Source organism: Heterodontus francisci, chromosome 5 (genome assembly GCF_036365525.1).
Source record: "Heterodontus francisci isolate sHetFra1 chromosome 5, sHetFra1.hap1, whole genome shotgun sequence".
Classification (NCBI taxonomy): Eukaryota; Metazoa; Chordata; class Chondrichthyes; order Heterodontiformes; family Heterodontidae; genus Heterodontus; species Heterodontus francisci.
The window spans coordinates 184,249,083-184,276,923 of NC_090375.1; the positions used below are offsets into that span (position 1 = coordinate 184,249,083).

Genomic DNA, 27,841 nt, shown 5'->3' on the forward strand with positions numbered 1-27,841 from the left:
GTTACAGTGGCTTGAGTTAGCTAGGGGGCGACAGAGTAACCCCAGTGAAAGCATGGCCAATGTGGAGGCTGGCCATGTGCTGTTCCAACCCATGTACACCAACAGGGCTTAGAGTTACTAAAGTTATAATTCCTTATTGCAATATCTGTTTCCCTGTGTGTAGACAGATGAGCAGTATTTCTGAATGTGCTTCTACTGCACTTTTCCCCCAGAGGTAGCTGTTCTCACCCCACACCATGCAATGTCATAGGATTGTCAACTCTGTGCTTATACTCAAAGGCAATTCTACTCATTGACTGAATCTGAGATCCTTATAATTGCACGGTAAAGATTCAGGCACTTAAATATGGGTCTGCAACAGCCTAATAATTAAGGACTAACTTTTGGGAGCAGCTTTGTCAAGTTACAACTCTACAAATATTTTTGTTAAGAATATCTCTTACTTCACTTGTAGAATTTGATACAAAGCAAGAGTCAAGCCTTACATAAAAAGCATACAGCAGCGGCTGGAGTTTGACAAAAGCAGAATGAAAATGCCTTCTAGAATGTATGTGAGCGTGTAGACCTAAACATTTCAAATTTTTCTGAATGTAGGTCCACCTCATGAACCCAGACTACATTCCAAAACCCTGCTGTGCTCCCACCAAGCTGAACGCAATTTCTGTCCTCTTCTTCGATGACAGCTCAAACGTTATATTGAAAAAGTACAGGAACATGGTGGTCAGAGCATGTGGCTGTCACTAAAAGGACAACAAAACTCAACTTGACCTGAAACTACTGGAGAGGAACCACATCCTCAATGCATAGCGATATAAAATCCCTGGAGCAATACCTCTGTAAATAATGTTTACAATTTTTTGTTTTAAAAAAGGTTTCTACTTAAAAAGGCTTTTGTAATATATTTTGTACATAGTTTTCATAAAAATGTAATTTATTTGTTTTGGTAACCATGTTTTAACTAGGGGCTGTACTGATAGTGATAGCAGTCACTGGGTTTTAAGAGGGTGGAAGATGGAGTGAGAGATTCGGAAGGGAACTTCAGATACTGATTTATAACTTCAAACTCGAGCATTATGAAAAGCTGCAAGGCTGCTTCATCACAGCCCCTAGTTTGGACAGACTCTGCACATTACTTTTATAAAACGCACTCTGGACAATCATTTTCTTAAATTTTTATTAGAAATTGCCAAGTAGTGTAAACTATTGATATCGTATCACATTTGTTTAATGATTCCTTTTATACAAAAGCTAAGTGCCAACCACACACACATTTACTGCTCCCCTGCCCCTCGTGAAGAGCATCATTCTCCTTACACACATGCTAACAATAAAGGACGTTAAAATCAAGTGGTTTTCCTGTGCAATTTGCTCACTCAACTTGGTTGCATCCGTGGGTATGAATAGTAAACAGTTATGCATCTTGGGGCTGCGCTCCCAACCACTTGCTTGAAGCTGGTTCTAATAGACTGCCTGGCTTGTGTGATGCTTTAATTTTGAAATCCTCCAGCTTAAAAAACTTGGCATAAAATGAAAAATGACCTTTATCAGGCACCTTCTCTAGTGCACAGTTTTGCTAAAAAAGGCATTCACTAATTAAGAGCAGGGCATTTCAAAAGAGGATTCAACTGTAACATGGTAACTACTGCATTATCCTGTTTTATTCACTCAATGGATTTTTAAATGCTCTTCCTTCAACTAACTTACTTAATCCTAGTAATATTGTCTGGTACAAGTCATTCTCTGATTTATTCAATACAAATTGTATCAACATCTTTCACACGCTACAACTCTCGCAGTCATTCACATTGGCTTGACTTCCTTTTTAATAACTCGTGCCGGTGGATGTAACTTGAAGATACGCTGAGGTATTCTATTTAGTTTTATGCCCACAGTATTGTAATTACTCATCAGGTACTATTGATATACCATGATTGTCTGTTAACTACACATGGACACATCCACAAAAGTTTAAAAGATGGCAGATAAGAGTGATGGAACAAGTAAAATCTCACCTTTCAGTACCACATACACAGAAGGCACCAGTATATGGTGAAAGCTACAGCCAACTTCATCTTGCAGCAGGTTGGTAAGTTGGCATTAACCTTTATGTACATACATTGATAATTCTGAAAAGTTTACACATCAAAAAATAACCACTTATTTCTTGTAAACAGTGACACGAGGTGGTGGTTGGGCAAAAAGTACATGTTCTACAGTTCATCCTTGGCTTGCTGTAGGATAAAGTTGTGAAGAGCTTCTAAATCTCTTGCTCCATTATACTCATTTAACTGCTGACCACCACGAAATAGCAGCAATGTCGGATAACCACGGACCTAAATAAAAACACACCATTAGTTGTTTTTAGAACAATGTCCAGCCTCCCTCCTTCTGTGGGGGGAAAAAAACTATTTTGAATTCTGAACATCTGAAGTCTTGGGCAATGTGTAGAGAGAAAAATCAATATATTTTACAAAAGGTACTTTTAAAAAATGTACCAACAGTGTGGTAAGGCAGTGAATTCCACTATACTGGCTTGTACTTGTTTTTCCCGTTATCTTTTGCCACAAGATTATATGCATGGCTGGGGTTGGGGAAGTAGAAAGTGACTGATAGCAGGCAGGATAAGACCAGCTAGTCTAATTGTGTATGTTCACACAAAGGGTAGTTGTAATCTGTAACCTCCTCCTCCCCAAAATAAGCTGTTGATTTGGCCAATTGAAGTTTTCAGTAAAACAAGGCGGTAGGTGGAATTAAAATTTAGCTCAGCCATAATCTCACTAAATGGCAAAACAGCCTGAAGGACCAGAGAGTGCAAATCAAGCTATGCAGTATTACATTTACATGCCATAAGTGTCAAACTGTATTCAGTGCTGTTAAACTATAGGAAATCACAGGTGCACACTTGCAGTATCCACATCAGAGCTATCCTTATTCTTCCCATTGTTCAGTTGCTTGTCCTCAACTGCCCTCAAGTGGCATGCTTGATGGAATTCAATCGCCAGTTGTGATGATGCATTCTATGTTCGTCTCCCTATTTATACAAACCCTAAATTTATGCTTTGTTGTTATCTATTCATCAACTAATAGAAATAATCATGCACTATTTACACTCTGACCTTTTGAATGCTTATTAGATTCCATTTAAACCTTTCCTGTTGCATATAATTATATTAGTGTCCTGGTAGGTAGATAGATCTAATCTATGTTGAACCTTTCCTGTGATTCAAATATGGTTTCTATAATAAGCATATCCAAAACTATATCTAGTACTCTTAATTGTAACCTGACCAAATGTGTCTTACAGATTCATCTCCTTGCTTACATCCATTTATTTATAAGAAAAGTGCATGTTTTTTTTCAACCTGCAATCCTGCTTTTGCCCTTTGCTCCTCCAGTCCATTGAAAATTTTATCATTTAAGTTGTATTTTTATTCTCTATCCTTTCCACCTGAAATTTATGCCTCCATCTTTGTTAGGAATCATATTTGCCACATAAACATCCAATAATGTCCTAATTTAGTTACCAGGGTAGTGTCCTAGGCCCAACCATCTTCAGCTGCCTCATCAGTGACCTTCCTTCAATTATAAGGTCAGAAGTGGGGATGTTCACGGATGATTACACCACTCGTGACTTCTCAGATACTGAAACAGTCCGTGTAGAAATGCAGCAAGACCTGGACAATATCCAGGCTTGTGCTAGGTAATGACTATCTCAAACAAGAGAGAAATCTAACCATCTCCCCTTGATGTTCAATGGCATTACCATCATTGAATCCCCCACTGTCAACATCCTAAGGGTTACCATTGACCAGAAACTGAACTGAAGTAGCTATATAAATACTGTGGCTACAAGAGCAGGTCAGAGGCTAGGAATCCTGCGGCGAGTAACTCACCTCCTGACTCCCCAGAGCCTGTCCACCATCTACAAGCCAAAAGTCAAGAGTGTGATGGAATACTCCCCACTTGCCTAGATGGGTGCAGCTCCAACAACACTCAAGAAACTCAACACCATCCAGGACAAAGCAGCCCACTTGATTGGCACCCCATCCATGAACATTCACTCCCCCCACCACTGATGCACAGTGGCAGCAGTGTGTATCATTGACAAGATGCACTGTAGCAATGCTCCAAGACTCCTTCAACAGCACCTTCCAAACCTGTGACCTCTATCACTTAGTAGGACAATGGCAGCAGGGAACACGGCCACCTGCAATTCCCTTCCAAGCCACACACCGTCCTGACTTGGAACTATAATCGCTGTTCCCTCACAGCACTGTGGGTGTACCTACCCCACATGGACTGCAGCAATTCAAGAAGGCAGCTCACCACCTTGTCAAGGGCAATTTAGAATGGGCAATAAATGCTGACGCCCACATCCCAAGAACGAATTTTAAAAAAATTTGATAATTTTTCCATGCTGCTGTCCAAATCTCTTGTGTATATGGAATGTGAGAAGGTGCACTATTAGCCATAACTATCAAACTGAGAAATATTAATTTACTCTTTTTGATCCTTAAGCCAGCCCTCCAAGCAGCTGCTTTACATTTAATAACATGGGGTTTATGTATCATTTATAAAGTGCTTTCTGAAAGTCCAAATGTCAGTCTTTATCTATACAGTCAGAACTCAACTAAATTTGACAAGTTTAATGTGCCTTTTCACAAATCCATATCGGCTGCACTCCAATCCCAAGTCAGACATTCGCCATACAAAGACATCCTGGATTGTTGTGTTGAGATCAGTGCTTAGGAAGGATATATTAGCCTTGGAGGGAGTGCAGAGCAGATTTAGTAAAATGATACCTGGATTCCATGGGTTAGTCTACCAGGAGAGATTGAACAAACTAGGGTTGTATTCCCTGAAATTTAGGTTAAGGGGTGATTTGATCAAAGTTTTCACAATATTAAGGGGGACAAATCAGGTAAATTAGAAGAAACCATTTCCGCTGGTTGGGGAGTCTAGGACTGGGGGCAGCGTTAAAAGAAAATTAGAACCAGACCTTTCAGGAGTGAAATTAGGAAACACTTCTACACACAAAGGGTGGTAGAAGTTTAGAACTCTCTTCCACAAACAGAAATTGATGCTAGATCAATTGTTAATTTTAACAACTGTTAAGAATTTTGTGAAGCAAAGATCTTCATGGATACGCAGCAAAGGGTTGATATGAAAAGGAAACTAGAGAACAAAGTCCTGGAGGAATTGGCTCCTGGAGCTCAGCCGCCTTTTCTACTGTATGACAATGAAGTGAAGACGGACACCAACAAGATCGAGGAGTTTCTGGAGGAAAACCTGTGCCCTCCCAAGTACGTGTAACTGCGCCATGCGAGGTGGCTGCAGCCACCCTCGCTAGCTGGCTTGTGTCGGAGCTCTTGCCCTGGAGGAGCTGAGGTTGCAGATGAGGGGGATTGCCTGGTCAACCTCCCTCCACAGTCCTTCAAATCTGTGTCGCTCTGATTGTTCGCCACTCCTCCCTCAAAGCCGTTAACTCCTTGAGCTACCACTCTATGGGCAACAGTTTCCCTCTGGTGCTTGGGAAGTTTTCTTTTTTGTGGGGTAGTGTAGTATATTGTCATATCACCATAATGCCCTTATGTTGGGGGTTTTCTGAGATATTGTCAAACATGCTTTAACAGTCAGTCTTACGTCGGTAGTGGGCAAATTATTGGAGAGGATTCTGAGAGACAGGATTTATGATTATTTGGAAAAGCATGGTTTGATTAGAGACAGTCAGCATGGCTTTGTGAGGGGCAGGTCATGCCTCACAAGCCTTATTGAATTCTTTGAAGATGTGACAAAACACATTGATGAAGGAAGAGCAGTGGATATGGTGTATATTGATTTTAGCAAGGTGTTTGATAAGGTTCCCCATGGTAGGCTCATTCAGAAAGTAAGGAGGCATGGGATTCAGGGAAAGTTGGCTGTCTGGATACAAAATTGGCTGGCCCATAGAAGTCAGAGGGTGGTAGTAGATGGAAAGTATTCAGCATGGAGCTCGGTGACCAGTGGTGTTCCGCAGGGATCTGTTCTGGGACCACTGCTCTTTGTGATTTTTATAAATGACTTGGATGAGGAAGTGGAAGGCTGGGTTAGCAAGTTTGCCGATGACACGAAGATTGCTGGAGTTGTGGATAGTGTGGAAGGCTGTTGTAGGTTGCAACGGGACATTGACAGGATGCAGAGCTGGGCTGAGAAGTGGCAGATGGAGCTCAACCTGGAAAAGTGTGAAGTGATTCATTTTGGAAGGTCAAATTTGAATGCGGAATACAGGCTTAAAGACAGGATTCTTGGTAGTGTGGAGGAACAGAGGGATCTTGGGGTCCACGTCCATAGATCGCTCAAAGTTGCCACCCAATTTGATAGGGTTGTTAAGAAAGCGTATGGTGTGTTGGCTTTCATTAACAGGGGGATTGAGTTTAAGAGCTGCGAGGTTATGCTGCAGCTCTATAAAGCCCTGGTTCGACCACACTTGGAATATTGTGTTCAGTTCTGGTCACCTCATTATAGGGAGGGTGCAGAGGAGATTTACCAGGATGCTGCCTGGACTGGAGGGCATATCCTACAAAGAAAGATTGAGGGAGCTAGGGCTTTTCTCATTGGAGCGAAGAAGGATGAGAGGTGACTTGATATAGATAGAGTGGATAGCCAGAGACTTTTTCCCAGGGTGGAAAGGGGGCATAATTTTAAGGTGATTGGAGGAAGGTTTCGGGGAGATGTCAGAGGTAGTTTCTTTACACAGAGAGTGGTGGGTGCGTGGAATGCGCTGCCAGCGGTGGTAGTAGAAGCAGATACATTAGGGGCATTAAAGCAACTCTTGGATAGGTACATGGATGATAGTAGAATGAAGGGTACGTAGTTAGTTTGATCTTAGAGTAGGTTAAAGGTTCGGCATAACATCGTGGGCCGAAGGGCCTGTACTGTGCTGCACTGTTCTATGTTCTAAAGGCAGATTGCTGGAATGGAGAAACAGGCTTGAGGGGTTAAAGAGCCTCCTCCTGTTCTTACAGTTGTCTTGGACCAATTCTAAAAGTTGCTCCAACTGACACCATGGACAGGAAGGCATCTACTGACAAGAATGTGACTTTTGTTAAAGCTGCCAAGTACTTATGTGCAGAGCTCCCAAGAGATTATCCAAGAGCAAAGGGTTCTCTGTTTACAACCTCAATCCAGCAACACATACTGGAAACTGACAGGATAGGATGAAATCTGGCTTGAGACACCCCTTGTGATCAGATAACCGGCCAACATTCACTGTGCAAGGTTCACACAAAGGCCACTTGGTTCAGAGTGTGGCCAACGCTGGTGGAACCATATCCCAGCAATGGTCAACCCTTTTGTGAGAGGAAAGGGAAAACCGTAACTGCCCTCTGAATACCTGTGTTTCGTTAACATCCTTATATTTAGGTGGAAAATGATATTCAAGAAAAGGAAAAGACCATGACAATAATTTAAGGCCCTTCATTTTGTGTTGAATTACAAACATTTATTTGACTACATGAAAGTGCAGCTGAATCCTCAAACCAGAAGCCAACGTTTGCTTAGAATTAGATTTCATTGCAATTAAGTAAAATTTGCAGCACAGAGCTCAGTGACGTTACTGACTCACATGAAGATAAATGTTCTGGTGGGATGCATAATTAAACACAGGCTTTTGCCATTTTATTTTTCTTTAAATATTAGAAACTGGGCAGTGTATGATTTCCCACTCATGGCCTATCCCTGGAGAAATTATTTAACTCCTATTGATTGAAATTCAATGGTTACCCTAAAACAGCTGCACTTTCATTCACTCTCTAGCCCACTTAAATGTAGAGTTTCCACCTTAAACACCACACTGCCAGCAGTACAACACACTTGCACATTTGCACTAAAATGCGACAATAACTAGCATCTCTATTGGTCCACCAAATGTAGAACAAGACCAAAAAAGACAAAGCACAATCTAACCCATCTCAACTTAGCACAAGACCGCTTCCAAAAAAATTATAGTTCAGACATATTTTGTGTTCTAGTTGCATAAGGTTTAGTTTTTTAAAAAAAAAATCAAAATTCTAGCGACAAAGGAGGTGGCAGGGAGGAGGCCTGTCAACTTAAAATATTGTCCATATAAGTTTAGAAACTCACCTAGCCAGCAGCAGAAATCAACACTGCTCAGTGCTAGCCTGCAGCAGATCTGCTATTCTACATGTCTATCAGTAAGCAGCTCTTGCAGTAGGTGGACAATCTTCCTGCTACTGCACAGTATTCCCAACCAGAGTGAGAAAGTTAGCCTTGACTAGTTGTGTTTTACAGCATTCACTGATGTTTAGTTTCTGTCATTTGAAAGCCATCCGTATAAAATTAATAAACCTTGCAATCCTTCAAAAACTGTGGTTTCAGTAATGCTGCTACTTTGACCTGTATGAAAAATGACATACTGAGAAAGGAAAATTATCCACCAATTACTACTTTTCAACATCTCTGGCTAATAGTTTCTTACTTACTGAGTACTGATTGCAAAGGGAACGTTGATCAGTACAATCCACTTCTGCAATCTTGATATCACTTAAACCAGGGAACTCCCGCTTGGCAAGTTCCTCCCAGGTTGGTGCTAGATTCTTACAATGACCACACCTGTAGACAAAGACAGAGTGTGTGGATTACAAGTGGAGGGACTCCGTGTTCAAGTCTGAAGCTCCTTCCATGTGGTGCACAGAAGTGACTGAATAGGAATATCTTGGCTTTTACTGTGAACTAGTCATGTTAAAGTTTGGAGGCACCCCCATAAATACTGGCATACCTCCAAGGATCCCACATCCTCATTTCTGAAAGTGTTAGCTAACCCACGGCAGAACAAAAACAAATAACAAAAATTTTTGAAACATCATAACTTCAAGGACATTCAGGAATCCTCTCAGATCATCCATATTCCAAGGACCTCTTTTGAAAATCTATGCTGCAAAAAGACTATGACTACTGATGCTGTCCGAAGTGCTGGTATCCAGTAAAGTTGTCTCGCTGGTCTCAGAAGCTGCCTGTCACTTTAAAATAGATCCAACTGCACAGCTCATTATGCTTACAGCCTTGTACTCAAAGAAATATTGTCGTCATTAACGCTACATTTATTCAACTGGGTTTCCTGATGCTCAAACTGTCTCTGTGAAACAGGCCTCAGACAATGCCATTCTGAAATTAGCCACTAGGAGATGTGAAAACTCCATCCACGAGCACAAACCATAACCACTGCTCGAAATACCATGCTGTAACATGTAGGCCCTCCAGAGAGAGACTCCTAGGCCATTTGGTGTCATTGAGAGTCAGAAGGTTGTTCAAATCTCATACTGGGACCAAAGCTTCCAATCTACAGTAACATTCCAGTTGTGCTACACTGCAACATCTTTGCAGGACATTAAACCTGCCTGTTCAGGTGAAAACTGAAGATCTCATGGTAGTTCAAATAGAATGGTGTTCCCTTGAACAATACCACCACAAAGCAGATTAACTGGCTATTCGCCTTGTTATTTTTTTTTGAGGGCTATTGCTGGCACTTAACAGCCTACATACAAGAATCATCGTATGAAATTCTTTGGCATATTTCAAAAGTCTAATGAGGCACCATAGAAAGGCAAGTATAACTTTATCATGTGTCCTCACTGCCTGAGGAAAGTGGCAGAGGCTTGGTAAGGATTTCTCAGCCAATGAATGAATGTATCATGAAAAGCCCTATTCATATTTGCTGTCCTTAGCCTTAACAGCATAACTAAATGCCAGTGTACTATCTTTCCTTCTCTCTGGCATCCTCCTATCCCGACTTCCACACTGCTTCTGCCAATAAGTAATCTTCAGCCAGGAGGGTGCTCTAGACCACTGAGCTGCTGGATGGACCAGGTAGTTCAGCTGGTGGAGTGCTGAAAGTCTCAGGTTGAAAATCCCAGCAAGGTCCTCTCAGTCCTTCATCCTTCCAAACGGAATAAAATTAGCACCATATCTTAGAATGCACAGAGGAAATGGGAGACTGCAGGGATTGTGCAATGCTCCACACCCTTGCGCATGTTCTGTCTCTTAGACATCAATAACTTGCTCAATAATGGAGACCAAGCTCCACAGATAATCAAACTCCTGCTTGGACTCTTACTGCAATCTCTCCTTCCATGGCAGAAAAGTAAGTGTCAGCCATGGAGTTGGTGAGCCCATCTACTCAACCTGGTTACAATGTGAGTTTCAATTTCATTTTTGGGAGGCAATTGTGTTACCAATGCTTCACAAATTTGGGAAAGTTTCTAAGGACGAAGTGGGCAGTATCTGAAACTCCTTTCCTGTCAAACTCTTCGCAAAGCCTTTCCCGAACACCATAATGTTCTAGCTGGAGCTTTATCTTTAGCGGGACAGTATCAACAATGTCAAATTACAACTCCTCTTCATTCCCATACAGAAGAAAGGATTCCCTCCAGCAGCCGAGCTAAAAACCGCCTCCCCTGCAAGATTGGGTTCTTGCCTACACACCGATTTGAGATGGGAACTTTGAATAAACTAGCCTGCTTGATCCTTTTGAACTGGCCTACATTCCCTTCATTAATAACCAGAGATGAACATATTACTTACCAGGGAGCATAAAACTTCACAAAAGTCAGACCCGTGGCTATGGTCTGCTCAAAATCACTTTCAGTCAAGATGAGCACACTGTACTGCAGTAATGAGAACAAAATAAACAGTCATCAGCAGCATAAAGCATAGACAGCACAGCTTTAGATTGAAAGTATCTTTCAGAGTCTGTTGTTCCATCCCACTTAAGTTTAAGGTCCCCAGTGGCATAACTTGGGTCCTGTCAGGTGGCAAGTTGAGAAAACTCTGCAACGCTTCATTTGCACCCACTAAGTTAGCCAGTAGTCCCCACCTCAAGTGTAGGGGGAATGTATCTGGCCTCATGACAGCACATCTGGGATACAGACTCCAGCTTGTGGCATATAGCGGGTTAAAATGGCCATCCCACCAAGTGTGATATGTCCCATTTTTACATCAAGCCTGTAGAGTCTTTGCACAGAAACAATCCATAAAGGAAAAAAATCTATATAAGAAACCTTTAAAAAGCATTTCCCAATAACTAGTCTTCTAGACTGGTCCACCCAACCTTCTTTTCATCTTATTTCACAGTCTTTCCCTAATGCAGTTTGTTTACTGGTTTCACTGAATAGTCAGATAAGAGTAAAATTAGAAGCAATGGCAGAAATGCAAACCTGTTTATTGCGTAAATAGATTGGGCAGGAGATTCTGGCCAGAGTTATCAAAGAAAAACTATATTAAGCGAGTTTAAGGTTTTTCTTTTGATAAGGAACAGTTGCATGAACATTCTCATTGTACTCAGTACAACATGAACACTTTCAGCTGAAGTGAATTTTCCGTCGGTCCCAATATAATCTATATTGATTGTAATATTCCATTTATGAACACCATCTTAAACCTGCAAACTATCTCCCACCAAGAACCAACCCAAACAATTTAACTACATGAACGGTACGTTTTTAATTTGTTCTGTGACTAGCGATACTAATGTTTAGAAAGAAGCTATAAGATTAGAAGAGAGCATTTTAGTCTGGTGAAACATTGCTAAATTATTAAGTTGACAAGCCAGTACTCAAGAATTCAAATCGCCCAACTTCAGAGCAAATTGAGATTAAAACTATATTGCACATGCAACTCACCCCACCCCCAATCTGAAACCACCCTAATGTCTTAAATACCGGTTCTTTCTCCTTCTCCTCCTCCAGTTGATCCTCTTCCTCAAGATGTTCATCACTGTCCAGATCTTCTTCAGAGGGTTCAGCAGCCTTTAACTGGGAATCCACGTATTCCTTTAGTGAGTTCAAATCTCTCTTTCCCTTGTACTGATCAGCCTAAGAAAGTGAACACGTTGAATTCATTTGAACATTTGGAAAGAGGCTTTACGGTTCAAAATAATCCTCAAAAAGGTGCATTTTACCAGTACCTTGTACTGAGCAGTACAAAAAGTAGAATTTCCACACAGATCGTTACGATTAGTCAAAAAGGTAACAAATAACACACACTTTTCCCAAAGAATTCCATTCTCCTGCCTCTCCCACCATCATTCACATGCCTGCGTGTACATTCACACACACAAATTGACGTAGATGGTGCTCCACAGTGCTTTGTACCTCACTAGCAAGTTGGTTGGAGACTGAAGAACTGTTTGGAAGGTCGACATTTGCACATTCCACACTGCAGACAGGTTTTACCATGTTAGATTGACTTTAGATATCACTTCTGCACACACTGAAGACATTAAGCACCAAGGACAAACCCTTCAAGGCTTTGGAAATTCAAACATTCCGAAAACTTCATTGGAGCTCTGGAATTTGCTAAGATTCGTGGAAAGCAGCACATTATTGAATTGGGCTGGGGGTGGGTAGGGGAGGAGAAATTCAGTAAACACGATTTAAAATAAAAATGATATTTGCCTTTTCGCCATCCTTGAACCAAAGGAGAGTCGGGTAGCCACGCACTTGGTTCTCAGAGCACAACTGCTGATGGGCGGTGCAATCAACCTAGAATTAGATTACAAAACAATTAGCATTGTAAGGCAAAGCAGGGGTAACTAAAGCTGCAGTCAGTAGGTGAACTAATTCTTCAGAGGTTTCGGCATCTAAAGTTAACTCTGCTGATTCCTCACAAACAAATTTGCTTAAAGAGCCAGCCAACTGCCTAAAATTCCATTTTTTTTTAATAGATATTTTGACATGAAAGTTATAGCATGAAAGTGAAAGGGCTGGCAGTTTGTTCGGGCTGCTTTTGGGCTGTGCCTCAAAGTCCCCTCTACTGGGCAAACAGACTTCTTTATGTTCCAGAACAGATTAAAACAATGTTTTTAAAACCACCATTTGAAATAGTTCCCAGTCGGCCATCCTGCTCAAAGCTGGAACCTGTTTCTATACAATCCATGGCATATTGAGTCCCATTCTACCTTAGATCCAATGCATTTCCTGGGGGAATGCTCACCTCATCACTGTTAGTAATTACAGCAAGAGGCTGTAATCAGAGTACTATGGTCTTTTGACAACCACTGTAGGAGATCAAATGCCCCTTGATCTATCGTGGCTTCTCAGGGCAGAGAGAAGATTTAGCTGGAGGGCCTCCGGCACAATTTTGTACATGATACCACTATAGTGTTCACTGTCAGGTTTACAGCATGCCGTTTATGTTGTTCCAACAGCCTGTTCAACCCCAACAACTGAACCACAGACAGTTCTGCTCAGACGGCTACAAAGCTATCTAATGGAATTGGGCTTCTACAATAGGCATTGTATTGGGTGCAGTTAAGAGTCCGTGATCAATCACACCAAGTTTCTAGCACAGTTTTCTGAATCACAATGGTCCACATGTCTCTGTCAGGAATGATAATGCACTTCAATGATCTTGTAACTCAGGGACTTCTTAGGAGAGATTCCAGATCCCTATGCAAAGTTTTGCCAGCTAGTGACTCGCAGGTGCAATAGTTGAAAGTTAGGGCCTTCATGTCATGCTTGTAATCATCCTTGAAGCAGAGCTTTGGGCGCCCCACTGGTCGTCTGGCCCCGGCTACCTCACCATACAGAAGGTCCTTGGGTATGCGACCATCTTCCATCCTGCGGACGTGTCCAATCTACCAAAGCCACCTCTGTTTGATTAGTGCCAACACACTTGGGAGCTCTGTCTGAGAGGACTGTCACATTTGTGATTTTGTCCTGCCAGGTTATACCCATAATGTGCCGCAGATAGCGAAGATGGAAATTATTGAGTTACTTTTCCTGGTAGATGTAAGTCACCCATGTTTCACAACCATACAGCAAGGTGTTGAGAACATAGGTCTTATAAACCATCAGCTTGGTCGCCAGTGGGACACCCAAAGCTCCGCTTGAAGGATGCTTGCAAACGTGACATGAAGGCCCTAAATGTCAATTATCGCACCTGGGAGTCACTAGCTGGCAAAAAAGGAAAATGGCGACCTATCCTGTGACTGGTGTGCAATACCATGATGACCAGTTGCTACAGCAGCTTGGCAACAGGCGCCAATATCAAAAACAACTCCTCATAGCGCCACTTGGCAGCTTCACGTGCAGTCTCTCAAGGATTGGCCTTAACAGCCATCAGCAAAGGTGCACCAAGAGAAGACAACCCATCTAAATGGATTGTTTGCAGCTTGTCCATCATCTTTCATAGATGGAAAGATGCCAAACCAATCAATGTAAAGTTTGGAACCGAGATTAAACAGAACCATCATTGTTATTTCTCTCCCTCACCCCACTTATTTGTATAATCGCAATAATTACATTCAACGGTATTGTAATGTTCAAGGAGTGGGAAGAAAAACTATTGAGTCCTTGCGATCTGCACTAATCTTGGATAGACTTAATAGGAAATAATGTAGCAGATTATCAGACTACTTACAGGACAGTATTCCTCTCAGTGTAACATATCCTTATCAAAAACCAAGCAGATTTATCAAATCCCATGATCTACAGTACACACAGCAACTCACTGTTGCACAACTTGTTAAGCGTGCACTTCAAAACCCTTTCAGAAAGAATATTTTGCGTTACTTTTGATGCTCCCACCTTGCCAATTTTCACGTTGTCTGAATGCTCAAACATCAATGCCAGCTGTTCCCATGTTGGAGCCAGAGCCTTGCAGTGCCCACACCACGGAGCAAAGAACTTGATGAAGTGAAAACCTGGAAAGTAGTTTTTAAGCCCTGTTACAGAAGTTGTTTCAAAAGAAAAAATTGCACATGAAAGTCTACACATCATTATTGAGAATTCTCCTGAAAAAAAGGGCTAGGAAAAGAAAACTTTATTGTGGGCATCGCAATAGCACAGAGTGCTACCAACTGAGGCAAACCAACAAGGTTTTTTATAATCATTCAGGATGGTGGGCACCGTTGGCAAGACCAGCATCCCTAGTTGCCTTCAAAAAGGTGAGGCCTTCTCCTTGAAACACTGCAGTCCATGTGATGAAGGTGCTCCCATGGTGCTGGCAGCAAGGCAGTTTCAAGACCCTGATCCAGCAACAATAAAGGAAGAGCATTATATGTACAAGTCAGGATGGTGCATGACTTGGAGGGGAACATGGAGGTGATGGTGATCCTGCTACACTAGGTGTTGCAGATAATGAGTTTGGGAGGTAGATAGGACACACAGCAGCCACTGTGCACTGACAGTGGAGGGTCAATCATAGTTCTGTGCATGCCCAAGTTCTTGATGCAGCCAGGCAGTTAAAATAAGCTACATCCCAAAGGTGGTTAGGCAGAGAGTCACACCAGAACATTTTTGCAGATCACACAGTAGCCACTTGAAATATGGCAGAAACATGGAGAGACCAAACATCGATGGGAGAGTAACATGCCTTCTTTTTCCAAAGTACAAATCTTTCATTCATATTGAACATATTAGGAATTAGGTTTCATTATTTTCTCCAAGTTCTTTTGTGCCAAACCCAACTGACAAATGGATGTGTGACCCCATGCCTGGCTAACATCAATATCCCTGTACTCATTGACTGGTAGGAGTCTGCCTGGTCTAAATATTTTTAATGTGACTCCATGCTATTTTGAAGCACATAGGGAAAAGGTTTTCATTAGGTTCCCAAGAACCAGCGCTTGCACTGGGCGAACAGTTCCCACAGCAGGAACCACACTCCTTCAAATCATTTAATACAAGTCAGCCAATGAGGACTGTAGCAAGTTTGCTAATTTGGTGCTTTGGTTAACACTCTCATCAAGCACAGTGCTTATATTTTACAAAAGGTGATAAATATAGCAGTTTAATGTTACCATTAAATCAGTGAAACTAATAATTGCAAATTCCCTCCCCATGATGGCCTTTAGTAATTATTAAAAGGAAAGCCATGTTTTAGAGTAGGCACTACAGGTGCAAAACCTAAAAAGCCACTTCCTATAAAAAGAGGAACTAAAGCCCCATCATTTGCATTTGTGACTCAGCTGTGGCACTCATTTATTACAAAATAAGATGAGATACGATTTATTTTACAAACTTCTAATAGGGGTTAATAGGTCATGATTCAGCTCCGGCGCATCCAAACAACAAACAAACAACAAACATTTAACCTGGTGTAAAACATACCTTGTGTAGTATGCAGCTTGAAGTTATTGGCGGATAGTTCATACAAGCCCTGCTTGGCTTCCGGGATCGTGGCAGGTTCCTGTTCAGATTCTATTTGCTAACAAGAATAAATAGTTTTTGCAATCAGCATTTCATTTTTCAGTTATAGGGAGACAAAATTGCACTTTAAGTGGATATTTAGCCATAAGGATTTTTCCCTAAAGGAAATACATCTTTCACTTTGAACAACACACCATCTCCCTTCATCTCCTTAATGCTGCCTTTGATCAACGCACTTCTTCCCTTCCTCCAGAACAACTGATGTGCAGCCCTCACCACTCTTCAGCTCATCCCAACTTAATTAATCCAGCTACGTGAGGTATTATCAAGCATCCCTTTTTCCATGTCTTCATGAGTAGCTCACCCAGAGGCCTGGTGGGGAACAGGCAAAAAAAAACTTACCCAACAAAGGGAAGCAAGTTTGACCCTCAACAGCAACTCATTGTCAACCCCAATGCCATGTGCAATAATTTCTTCAAGCTTGATCAATTTAGAGAACAGACTCCCATCAAAAGCAGCAGATATTAATGAATACTGACTACACTGACGCATTTACAAAAGGACCACATCAATTCCTAAAGGAATCAAGGTTGGGAAGAAAGACAAAAATGGATGCATTGGATCCAGAAACCGGTCCTCAGTGAAAGAGACCATTTCTTGTACTTACATTTCAGCATCAGTAGCTACATTTAGGAGAATAGCAGCATAATCCTGGGTGAATGGAGGTTAGTGGAACTGTACTTAAACCAGTATGCTTTAATGTGTGATAAGTCATTTGTCTGAGACTCCGAATTCTTTGCCAAAAATTGTCTCAATTCTGGAATAAATGTCTAGTGCCATGTACCTCAAAATGTTATCTCCATGTACAATGCAAGCTTAGAAGAGAAAAAAATCTATCACGTAATGCTCGTCATTTTTCACAGTTCTGGTTAGAGATCAGGTTTTTACACATCCATCATTATGCCTTGCCAACATCTTAGTGAAAATAATACAGCTTTGAAATTGCACCGGTGTTCCTCTTCACGCCTCTGGTTCAAATATTTACAGTAGCAGTTACAAGTCCAAAGGTAATCAATTCAGCAGCATATCCTCAGGCTGTTATCCTCTTTTAAAAATAAAGCAAATATTGAACAGGAAATACTTCAGTGCAGCCTTCAAAGCAGCACCAGCCCAAGACAGCCATCGTTTCACCCCTCTCTGGGTTTGCGACGCTGTGAACAAGTTGGGGCAACCGTTAAAAATGCCTGGTTACAAGGGTTTCAATACAAGGTCAAGATTACATTTTCAGGCACTAAATCAAATGCTTCAAGTATCAACCTTAGCTCCATGGAAAAACTCACACATCTGAGGCAGACAGTAGTGGGTTCAAGTCCAACTCCAGAAAGCTGAGCGCAACAATCTAATGCAGTATTGAGGGAGTGCTGTGTTGTCAGAGATTGAAGAGGTGTCAAACCCAAGACCCCATTTCTCTCTCAGGTGGATGCAAAAGATCCTCCCTGACCTCCTCGCCAATATTTATCCCTCTACCAACATTCCTGAAAGACATTATCTAGTCATTATCACATTGCTGTTTGGTGAACCTTGCAGTGCACAAATGGCTGACACATTTCCTACTTTACAAAGGTGACTACACTTCAAAAGTACTTCATTTCTTTCTTCTGATACTGGAGCATGGAGTCAATCTAAAACCAAGGCCATTCAGGGACAGCATGCAGACATGACTGGCCAAATGATCCCACTTTCCATTCTCCATGTCACATACAATACCCTGACTATCCTGGTGGAGGCACTGGTCTAGAATGGGTTTTCTGTTCCTGTGCTTGTCATCCCTCAATTTTCCAGCTAGTAAAACGATTGGGCAAAAAAATCATGATTTGGCAATTTCCAGGTGGAGGAAAATTTGAAAGGAGAGTTATGATACCGCTTACGTGATTATCTCCTCAGGCAGCACATAGTACTGGCAGGAATAATAAGCACAGCATATACAAAGACAGGGGCCTCCCCATTACTGTAGATTACATTTTAAAACTGTGAATAGCTCACTTCAAATAAATGTGAGTTGACCAATACAAATAACTTGGAAAATTCAGTCCCCGTGGTTCTGAAGAACCACGTGGTTCATGCTGGGGTACAGTTCCAAACAGATACCAGGGCTTAAATTATGAGGATAGGTAGGTTGCATGAACCTGGTTTGCATCCTCTTGAGTCTAGAAGGCTGACTGGGTATCTAATTGAGGTGTTCAAAATGAAAAAGGGATTCTATAGAGAATCTAGGACAAGAGGTCTTAATCTTAAAATTAGTGTCAGCCCATTTAGGAGTGAAATCAGGAAGCACTTCTTCACATAAAATGTAGTGGAAATCTGGAACTCGCTCCCCCAAAACTTTGGATAAAAGGACAATTGAACATTTCAAGGCTGAGATTGATAGATTTTTGTTTGTTAAAGGTATCAAGAGATATAGAGAGAAGGTGGGTTAATGGAGTTGAGGTATAGATGCCATGATTCCATTGGATGGTGGAGCAGGCTAAATGGCTTACTCCTGCTCCTATGTTTAGAGCAGTACCTTACCCAAGCAGCCACTTATCACAGCTGTTTATACAGGGCTTGCCAGTGAGCTATTCAACACTGGAGTCGTCACCGCCAAAGAGAATCCTGCCCTCACTAGATGTTCACACATTTTCCGTTTCACTACAATTTCTCGGGGCTATTTTAATACAGCACAAAGCTAAAGTTGAACACAACAAGAACAGTCAATGTAAAACAAAGGTCCTGCCATTCAAAACACCTCACTGCTTTTGCTGTAACGCATATTACCGCAGTGCTCAGCGACTGTAGATGTTACAGGGTAATACATTTGCATATTTCTCCCTCAGCTATGCAAATGATTTTCAGCACAACAGCCCCATCCTATCTATTGCTCTTTAAATATAAAGTGGCACCTTCTGAAAATAAGGAACTGATATCTGGAGACTTGAACAGCCTCAGTGCCAGAACACTGCAATATTACAGCACACTCAGGCTTCCTTACACACCCACAGTGTCAAATTCGATAAAATACACAAATGTTTCAATCCTCGTCTGTGCACAATATGAGCAAATCCTAAATGGTTTTACAATATTATTTTCCAAGTGCAAACTCAAGGATTATCCTTTTCCAAGAGCAAATGGCTTGCAAAAACTGTTACACAAGTAGCATTCAATTGAGCAGGCTGAGTTAATGAATGTCTAGATAGAGGGGGAGAAAAGTAGCAATTAATCTGCACAATGGACTAAAACTGTCCGAAGTAATCAACAGAGCAGGAGGTTTAAATAATGAACTTCTAATGATATCATTTGGACTTTAGAGTCCAGGCCACAAAAATCAGGCATGAATAAAAGTGTAAACTTTCCTCTCAGGAATCAATATCTCAATGCAGAAAGGAGCTATTCCACACATTTCATAACGAACAGGTCACTTTTTTTTCAAAGCAAGTAGAAAAGATGAAGAGCAGAGAAGACAACAAGCTAAAGTTAATCCACATCTGCTCATGTTCTTGGATACAAAACTAACAGCCTATTTGTTGATCTACTGAGTCATTATATCTATGCATTTCCTTTATTTTACGAAAACCAAACTCTCAAGGGTCTCATATGATACAAGCCTTTGTTGTTCACCATAAGCTATGACTGCCACCATTTCTAATTTACATTTATCCCCTTCCCCAAAAAGCTACGTGAAATGTTTAGAAGATTTTTCTATATAAAAGGTTACACAGTAGTTTGAATAGGGCATAAATCAATAATTAGACAAAAAATTCAGATAAGATTGTGGAAGATAGAAAGGAGTAAAAAGGGGTAGTCAAGCCAGCCACAGTTTGATTTTTTTTCTGGTTTTTTTAAAAATATGATTTCCATCCAAATGTGTTTGATGGAACCATAAAAGAAATCAGCTGTTCCAGGGAGCCTGGAAATTTCTCCAGACATGCTGGCAGTCTAAGAATGAATATGGGGACAAAAACTAATGGATATTTAACGGGAAAAAAAGCAGTTAAATGTTAATTTTTCACCCTTTTTTTGCACTGGGATGAATTCTATTTGTTAGAACCTAGAGCAGCATCTGCAACATTTTTTTTTTTTTACCTGAACAGCCTTTTCAAAAAGGTTTGCCGAAAATAAAAACTATTGGGAGCCGCAAGACAAAATTTCAGCATGTCTAAACCAAACACCTGGCAAATTGCCAAGTGTCTCTGGTAGAATGCGTAATTTGCATATATAATAAAGTATATGTATTGAGTTTATGTATCAATAGAAAAAACAAATCGGAATTAAAATAGACCTAACTAAATGATTGCGGTTTTTGAACTTTAATAGTTTTTTTTCAGTAAAGTCATCTTTAAAACAAACTATCAAGATGTGTAGAATTACGACAATTTTTTTAGCTATTGATTCTCATGATTAAAAAAGCTTCTAATAGCACATTCAGAATAATTTATCCCTCAGCTATATTAGAAACAATAATGGTTGCAACTATAAAACCTGTTCCTTGAACCATCTACCATGATCTACCATTTGAGCAGGTTTATTTAGAGCACGATGATGTTTTTTAAATAATCATTTAACCCATGAAGTGCAGCATAATGATTAGCCTTTTATCCCCACAATAAAAGCAAAACTCTTACTTTTCTTGGCGTAATTTATTTTATGCTTTTTTTTTTTAAAATGTTAATGCAACTGGAAAAGGCTGAGAGCCACAAACGGGATGTAGAGCCACAGACTGCAGACCCCTGACCTAGACCGTAATAATACTCAAACTACTGTACACAAAATATTTTCTGCATTTTTAAATGTGTACTATTATTGTAAGCAGACTAAGGTTTATAAAATCACCACTCTCACTGTATTACACTATTGTTATTCTTTGTGGTAGAGATAAAACTGAAAAGTATAATTACAGACACATTGAAAAATCTGAATTTGGAGTGTTCCGAACCTCAGCCATCAGTTCTACTTTATAACTTCAGGAACATAGGATAAGGAGCAGACCTTTCAGACCATCAAGCGGGCACTACCTTTTTTTTTTAAGCCACAGCAGTGTCATAGTGAGTTCTTCCTTCATTACTCAGGATAAACAACACAAAATACCCCGCACTTTACGTGAAAGGAGAATGAATTAAAACGTCAAATAACAAGGTCTTCCATTCATATTTGCACATACTGCATTTAACCATCAACCCAAACCTGCTGGGAGTTTCATGTCCGACTTTGATGCATTTCACTGCAGAATCACCTGAAGAAACAATTATTGTTTAAGGTACAAATGGTAGTTTGCTTGAGGAAAGTAGATTATTTGTAAACAACACAGCAGACAGTTTGATAGTGTGGAAGTTAAAAACATGCGATTCCTGTAAGCTGCTTACAAGTGACAGGCAACAAACAAACATCAGCTATATCAGGGGTTTTGTTCAAGAAGAGGAGAACAAGCTGTTAGTATGAAGAGGCAGTTGCCACTAACATTTCTCCCGAACAGTCTACATTCTAAGATGTAAGCTCAAGAGTTAAGTGGCTTCCTAAAAACTTACAACAGGTTCAGCATTCGCTGTCTGAAGCATCCAGGTTTCCAGTGACTGGAAGTCTCGTGGCCCCTGATATTTCACTGCTTCCTGGTCGGGCTTGAACAACTTCAGTCTAAAGAATAATCAGAAAAGCCACTTTAAAAAAAAAAGAACCCACACAACAAACTGTTTATATATATGTAATGTTAGCTATTTGATTAAAACAGAACAAACATTTTTTTGCACAAAACACCTGGTACGATTAGAAGGAAAATAAGTGCAGGATATGTCACAGTGACCAAGTGATCTTCCAAATTTATTGGGTGGGGAGGGGGGAGGAAGGTGATGATGGGCTGAGCAGATAAAGTGTTAACAGACATATTAAAATTGTGTTTGAAATGCACAGTTTAGTTGGTTACAGCTCGCACCACAATAATGGAACTGCATCTTACATCATAGAAGTTTTATTACTATGATAAAAATGTTTCCACATCACAGTTGTGTGCCATCTCCCTGGATCTGCTGACAATACAAAGGATCAATATTTGCAGAATACACTGCACCAATGTACCAACAGCACATTTTATCACTTCCATCATTTGATTTTATTTGGTCTACAAATTTGGTAGGATCATGGCAGGGAACAATTGCAGGAATAAAGTTTTGTAATGACAGACTTAATATAAATCAGCGTTCCCTAACTATTACAAAACTAATACCCCAGACTTTGCCCCACCAAATCAAAACCAAGATCCAAAATGAATAAACCTTGTATATTGCTGACATCTTCAGAGAATACAGACTACCAGCAAGTATGGAGAGCTTCAGAATATCTTCATATAGGTGACTCAACCTTTCCAAACCTTCATGTTTTTTTAATATTCAAATGAAAGGTACCCAATCCAAAATTCCCCACTTACGTAGGATATCCACGGACTCCGTGATCTGAACAGGTCTGCGTATCTTTGGTGCAGTCAACTTTAGCTACATTTGCTGGAGGATTATCCATGTTGTTGTACTTGTCCCCAAGTTCATTCCACGTTGACTGAAGTCTCTGACAATGGCCACACCTGATAAGAAAATACAGCACATTCAGTAAAATTGTAGGGTGAATGGGATCAATACTGATTTTTTTTTTAAGTCTAAAACTTGCGCTAACTACATGGGCTTCTCTAATGCATGTTACTTTATTCTCATGCACTCTACTCAATACAGAACTGCAGAAAGAAAGAAAGAATGGTCTTCAGCATTACAGCTGCCACAGACCCACTGCCTTTGCAGTATCCAGTGCATTCAGCTATTTCTTGATATGCTGGGGTAATGAATTAGCTGGAGATGGGTATCTATAATGGTGGTGACCTTAGGAGGAGACAGTGAAAGATCATCTACTTGGCACTTTTGCCTGAAGATAGCTGCGAGTGCTTCACTCTTGTCTTCTGCGCTCATGTGCTGGGCTCTGTCTTCATTGAGAATGAGGATGCTAATAGAGCCTTCTCCTCAAGTTAGTTACTGAATTGCCCCACTATCATTCATGACTGATGAGATAAGATTGCAGAGCTTTGACCTGATCTGTTGGTTGTGAGATCGCTTGGCTTTGTCTGTAGCACGTTGCTTCTGCTGCTTGGCGTGCATGTAGTCCCGTGTTGTAGCTTCACCAGGTTGGCACCTCATTTTCAAGTATGCCTGATGCTGCTCTTGGCACTCTTCATTGAACCACAGTTAATCATCTGGCATGATGGTGATGGAGGAGTAAATGATATGCTGGGCCATGAGGATACAGATTGTAGTTGGATACAATTCTGCTGCTGATGATGGCCCACAGCACCTCATAGCTGCCTGGAAGATAGCTGCTAGATCTGTTCCTAATCTATCCCACTTAGCATAGTGGTAATGCCAAATAACTCGACAGAAGGTATCCTCAGTGGGAAGACAGGACTTGATATTCACAAGGACTGTGCGGTGGTCACTTCTACCAATACTGTCACTGACAGACACATCTGTGACAGACAGATTGGTGAGGACGAGATCAAGTAGATTTTTTCCCTTGTGTTGGTCTCCTCACCGCCTGCTGCAGGCCCAGTTTGGCAAATACGTGTTTGCGGACTCAGCCAGCTTGGTCAGTAGTGGTGCTACGGTGCCACTCTAGGTGATGGACATTGAAGTCCCCCAACCAGAGTAGATTACGTACCTCAGTGCTTCCTCCAAGTGATTTTCAACCTGGACGAGTACTGATTCATCAGCTGAGGGAAGGCATAGGCAGTAATCAGCAGAAGGTTTCCTTGCCCATGTCTGACCTGCATTCATGAGACTTCATTGATCCAGAGTCGGTGATGAGGACTCCCAGTCCCAGGACCAGTCCACCTGACTGTATACAACTGTTCCCCTGCCTGCAGTGGGTCAGAACATCCCAGAAATGGTGCTTGGGGTTGCAGCTACCCCATGATGAAACCTCAGCACTCTGTCTGTGATTGCTAAGTCACGCACAGAGGATCACAGGCACAAACCCGTGCCTTACCATTCCATGGGTTGCAAGTTAATGCTTCACTGCACTCTTCTGTAATGCTCGAGCACGTGTACTAATTTTAAAGCTGGCATATCTTTCCCATACAATGGCACTTTTGACAAAGCAAAGACAGGCTTTAAAACACAGTGCAGCTCATTTTAACTCTGATAGCAAATTAGCAGCCTGTTTTACATCTAACTCAATTTTTATTTCAATCAAAATAACAATCGAGAGTAATGTAAAATGGGCTGGGAGTTTCCTATACCTGTTTTGCACTATCGCAAAGTTAAAAATCACCCTGGTGAAGCAAGTCAAACTTCAACTTTGAAGTACTGAAATATCTTCAAGTTAATCACATGCACTATATCGACTTAAGATATTCATTCTCCCCTCAATCAGGTGCACAAACTGATAAGTAGATAAGAAGGATCTGGTATAGCAAAGAGCCATCTACTATTTCAAATACCACTTTATTCTTTCCTCTCATTTCCTCCTGGCGATATTGAGAGGCAGCAGAATACTGGTCAGCTTCTCGCCTACAGATCCCAGTGGCTATGTCATTAATGATACAAAGTGCAAGCAGCAACACAGGTCAGTCATTGAGATTCAAATCAGCAGCAGTTGCAGATTGTTATGTAACTAAAAGAAGTAGATAAGACTAAAGAAGGCAACATAACATTACAGTTTAGAGAAGTTAGGGCCAATTTGTTTTTGCTTCCTGATGTATGACAGTAAGACAAAAAGATGCAAACTACATATCACTTAGTAATAGGTTGTGGGTGTCTCTTAATGTATGCATGTAAAGTGCCTCTGGGATTTCTGCGTTATCTGTGCTAACACACAGTATTAAATGTCAAGTTTGAAGGAAAGACCAATCAGATCTCACATTCATTTAAAAAAAAGCATATAACATCAAGGTCCTATTGCCAGAATTACCTCCTCTGTTGACTTTCTTTCCCTGGCGGTAAATGTATCACTTTCAAACCAACAACTTGGATCTTGACCCTGCTTGTGTCCACTCTCCCGAGCCTACCCAATTCTTCGGCCTCTCACTTTCAGTTTGACCCAACTTTGCACCTTCACCCTCCCTGCCTAGCCAGACTCTGCAACTTCCCCCAACCCCCATCAAAGTAGATACCGTCCAGATTTTGTGATATTAAAAAGAGACAACTCAGTCAGAAAGTTGAATGTGAGTTTGCCAACTTAAGGGGAAATTAATATTCCAACTCAGACTTACATGTTCCACATACACTGTGCCGCACTACAAACACTTAGCCGTTTAAATGAACAGATGTGAGCTGCATCTCTGACAATAATCTTTCATGGGAATAAACATCTATTGCAAGGTTTTACTACACATGGTTGCACATTTCCTGTGATATGCAATACTTGTAGACATGTCGCATCCACTTACATGTCAGTCAGCCTGTTTAAGAGGAATTCCCTTTTTGCTAGTACAATAAAGTTATTTTGCCTGTACTATAATAAATAAGAAGTGATCTACATTCAGAGCGCAATAATCTCTGTATTACTTTCACATTGGAAGTCAAACAAACCACAGGTCCTGGAGCAGATATATTCCCAATTCTACTCCATTAACTAGTCTGGTATCAATTGAATTTTTTAAGTGATGTGAAGTCATACCAGACAAGTTGGTGCAGTAGAATCAAAATATAAATCTACTCCAGAAACCTATGGTTTATTTGCATTTAAATCTTGAAAGTATTGAAGTAGAGAGACAGAGACCCACTAAGAATTGCCACTGAAACTCAAAATTAACTTAAAGGAAGGGGTCAAAGGAACACAGGAACAGGAGGCCATTTCGCCCCTCAAGGCTATTCCACCATTCAATGAGATCATGGCTGATCTGTGACCTATCTCCATATACCCGCCTTTGTCCTACATCCCTTAATACCTTCAATCAGCAAAAACCTAACAATCTCAGATTTAAAATTAATAATGTAGCATCAATTGCCATTGGTAAAGAATTGGCAGGATAGTCCGCTCTTTTCAAGCATTAGGAATTAAACGGAAGGCCACCTGAAATAAAGTTAATAGAAAAATTAAGTAAAGTTTAAAAAACAGGATGCACAGCACCAATGGTGCGAAACCACTTCTTCAAAGTATTCTTGTCACCAACCAACTGACACCTGCTGCAAAATCAGCAGTGTTCAACTATGTATCCGCCGCTGATACAATTCAAATGAAATGGTGCTCAAAATATATAAAATGCATTTAAACTATCTGCACTCAGTTTTCAGAGATATCAGCATCATGGCCATTTCCAATGTAGGATAGGGCCTGCTGTCATTTTAGGGTAATGGGAGAGTCAGAGAGTCACTTATGGCACAGAAGGAGGCTATTTGGCCCATCGAGTTGGACGCGAGGTGAGGATGAACTCAGAAACAAGGGAGTGTAGAAAATATAAAACTTTCTGATTCTGGGAATGTACATTTATCATGAGTGAGATTACACTATTATAATCCCAGCTGATTTTGCAGCCACGCTCACCGAGAGTGCACTGTAAAGGTTTTAAATACGAATGGGTGTTCTTCACTTCCTTTTACAATTGTATTCAAAGCACCTCGCCCCAATAAACAAACGGATCGTTAGTTGTTATAAAACTTTTCCTCCTGCCACGTACACAGAAACCACGTTTGGAACTGGAATGAAACTTACAAAACACAGAGACAGACACTTAACACGTTCAAAGAAATATTGCAAACTGTTACACTACAGTAAAGTTTCCAGCAGTAAACTGTCCCTTTTCCCACCCCCCATTCCAACTTCTACTCGGGATGATCCCCGCTGGGAACTGCGCTCAGAATTCACGACAAACGGGAAGGAACGCAACTTCCCAACCAACTTTCACTGTCCCACGCACATCAGAAAGTGGGTAACTTTGTTTTTTGCTACAAAGTTTTGTTTCTCAAAGTTCCAAAACCAACCCCCAAAAAATGTGATTATGAGAAATGATTAACAGAAGAAAAATGGCAAACTTTACCAAGGAGCGAAGAACATGATGAAGTGAGGAGCAGTTTGCACGGCATGGTTGAAGAGCTCGGTGTTGTAAAGGTGTTGACTGTGCTCGTCCTCTTGCTCTTGCAGAGAGAAATGCAGGATGCCCAGGAACACAGAGAGTAGTAGATGCAAGGTGGACAGGTAACTAAAGGTGGCCATCACTCACTCAACCAAATACACACGCAAAAAGGAAATTAATAATGCAAAGGCAGTAAATCACAAGCCTGTGTCTCTGACTGAGAAAGCCTACGTGGTCTCCACTAAAGCAGCCGCAAACTGAACGAAGTGCAGAGACTCAATAGGGAAAAGCTGCCTGCTTTACCACAGCTTCACGCCAGTTCACAGGGTAAAGCAGTACACAGACATACACACATTGGCACCGCCTGCCCTGTCAATCAAAGCCTCCCTATTTCCAGTGGGTGGATCACAAGCACACAGGATATTGCATAGTTACAGTGTGGCTGTTGTACAGCGCAGTTCTTTGTTAGATCTGTAAGGTGATTGCAAACACACACAAAAAAAATGCCAGGCAACTCTCCTGCAAAATTTGGTCAGTGTCTGAATGAAACCTTCAAGGCAATGTAGATTGGCGTTTAAATAAAAATAGATTGAAATCTTAATCATGAAAGGGTAGACATAGA

At 41.0% G+C, this 27,841-nt stretch overlaps 2 protein-coding genes across 3 annotated transcripts in view; one reads left to right on the forward strand and one right to left on the reverse strand.

The window, feature by feature from the left end:
* The window catches only part of bmp6 (bone morphogenetic protein 6), a 528,049-nt gene extending 526,341 nt beyond the window's left edge, over positions 1–1,708 (forward strand). The window contains exon 8 of one of the 2 annotated variants that reach the window (XM_068032451.1): positions 595–1,708. In XM_068032451.1, the coding sequence (XP_067888552.1) occupies positions 595–744 (150 nt within the window). In that variant the 3' untranslated portion in view covers positions 745–1,708. The remainder of the gene's footprint in view (positions 1–594) is intronic. The other variant, XM_068032452.1, reaches the window with a different exon arrangement.
* On the reverse strand, positions 1,161–27,563 carry txndc5 (thioredoxin domain containing 5). Its single transcript, XM_068032453.1, has 10 exons — positions 27,184–27,563; positions 22,597–22,746; positions 21,704–21,809; positions 16,107–16,203; positions 14,583–14,698; positions 12,450–12,536; positions 11,715–11,867; positions 10,579–10,661; positions 8,481–8,610; positions 1,161–2,333 (listed from the first exon to the last, which is right to left on the reverse strand). Exons 1-10 carry the CDS (start codon positions 27,357–27,359, stop codon positions 2,211–2,213), a joined length of 1,221 nt encoding a protein of 406 aa, XP_067888554.1. The 5' UTR covers positions 27,360–27,563; the 3' UTR covers positions 1,161–2,210.
* Positions 27,564–27,841: the final 278 nt, after the last annotated feature.

Excerpts from the sequence above, each read along its gene's own strand:
- txndc5 (XM_068032453.1), bottom strand. The coding sequence starts at position 27,359 with ATGGCCACCTTTAGTTACCTGTCCACCTTGCATCTACTACTCTCTGTG. Across the intron at positions 21,810-22,596 it reads GGAGTCCGTGGATATCCTAC|ACTGAAGTTGTTCAAGCCCG; the intron begins GTAAGTGGGGAA and ends ATTATTCTTTAG. Across the intron at positions 8,611-10,578 it reads GTGAAGTTTTATGCTCCCTG|GTGTGGTCATTGTAAGAATC; the intron begins GTAAGTAATATG and ends CTTTGTCTACAG.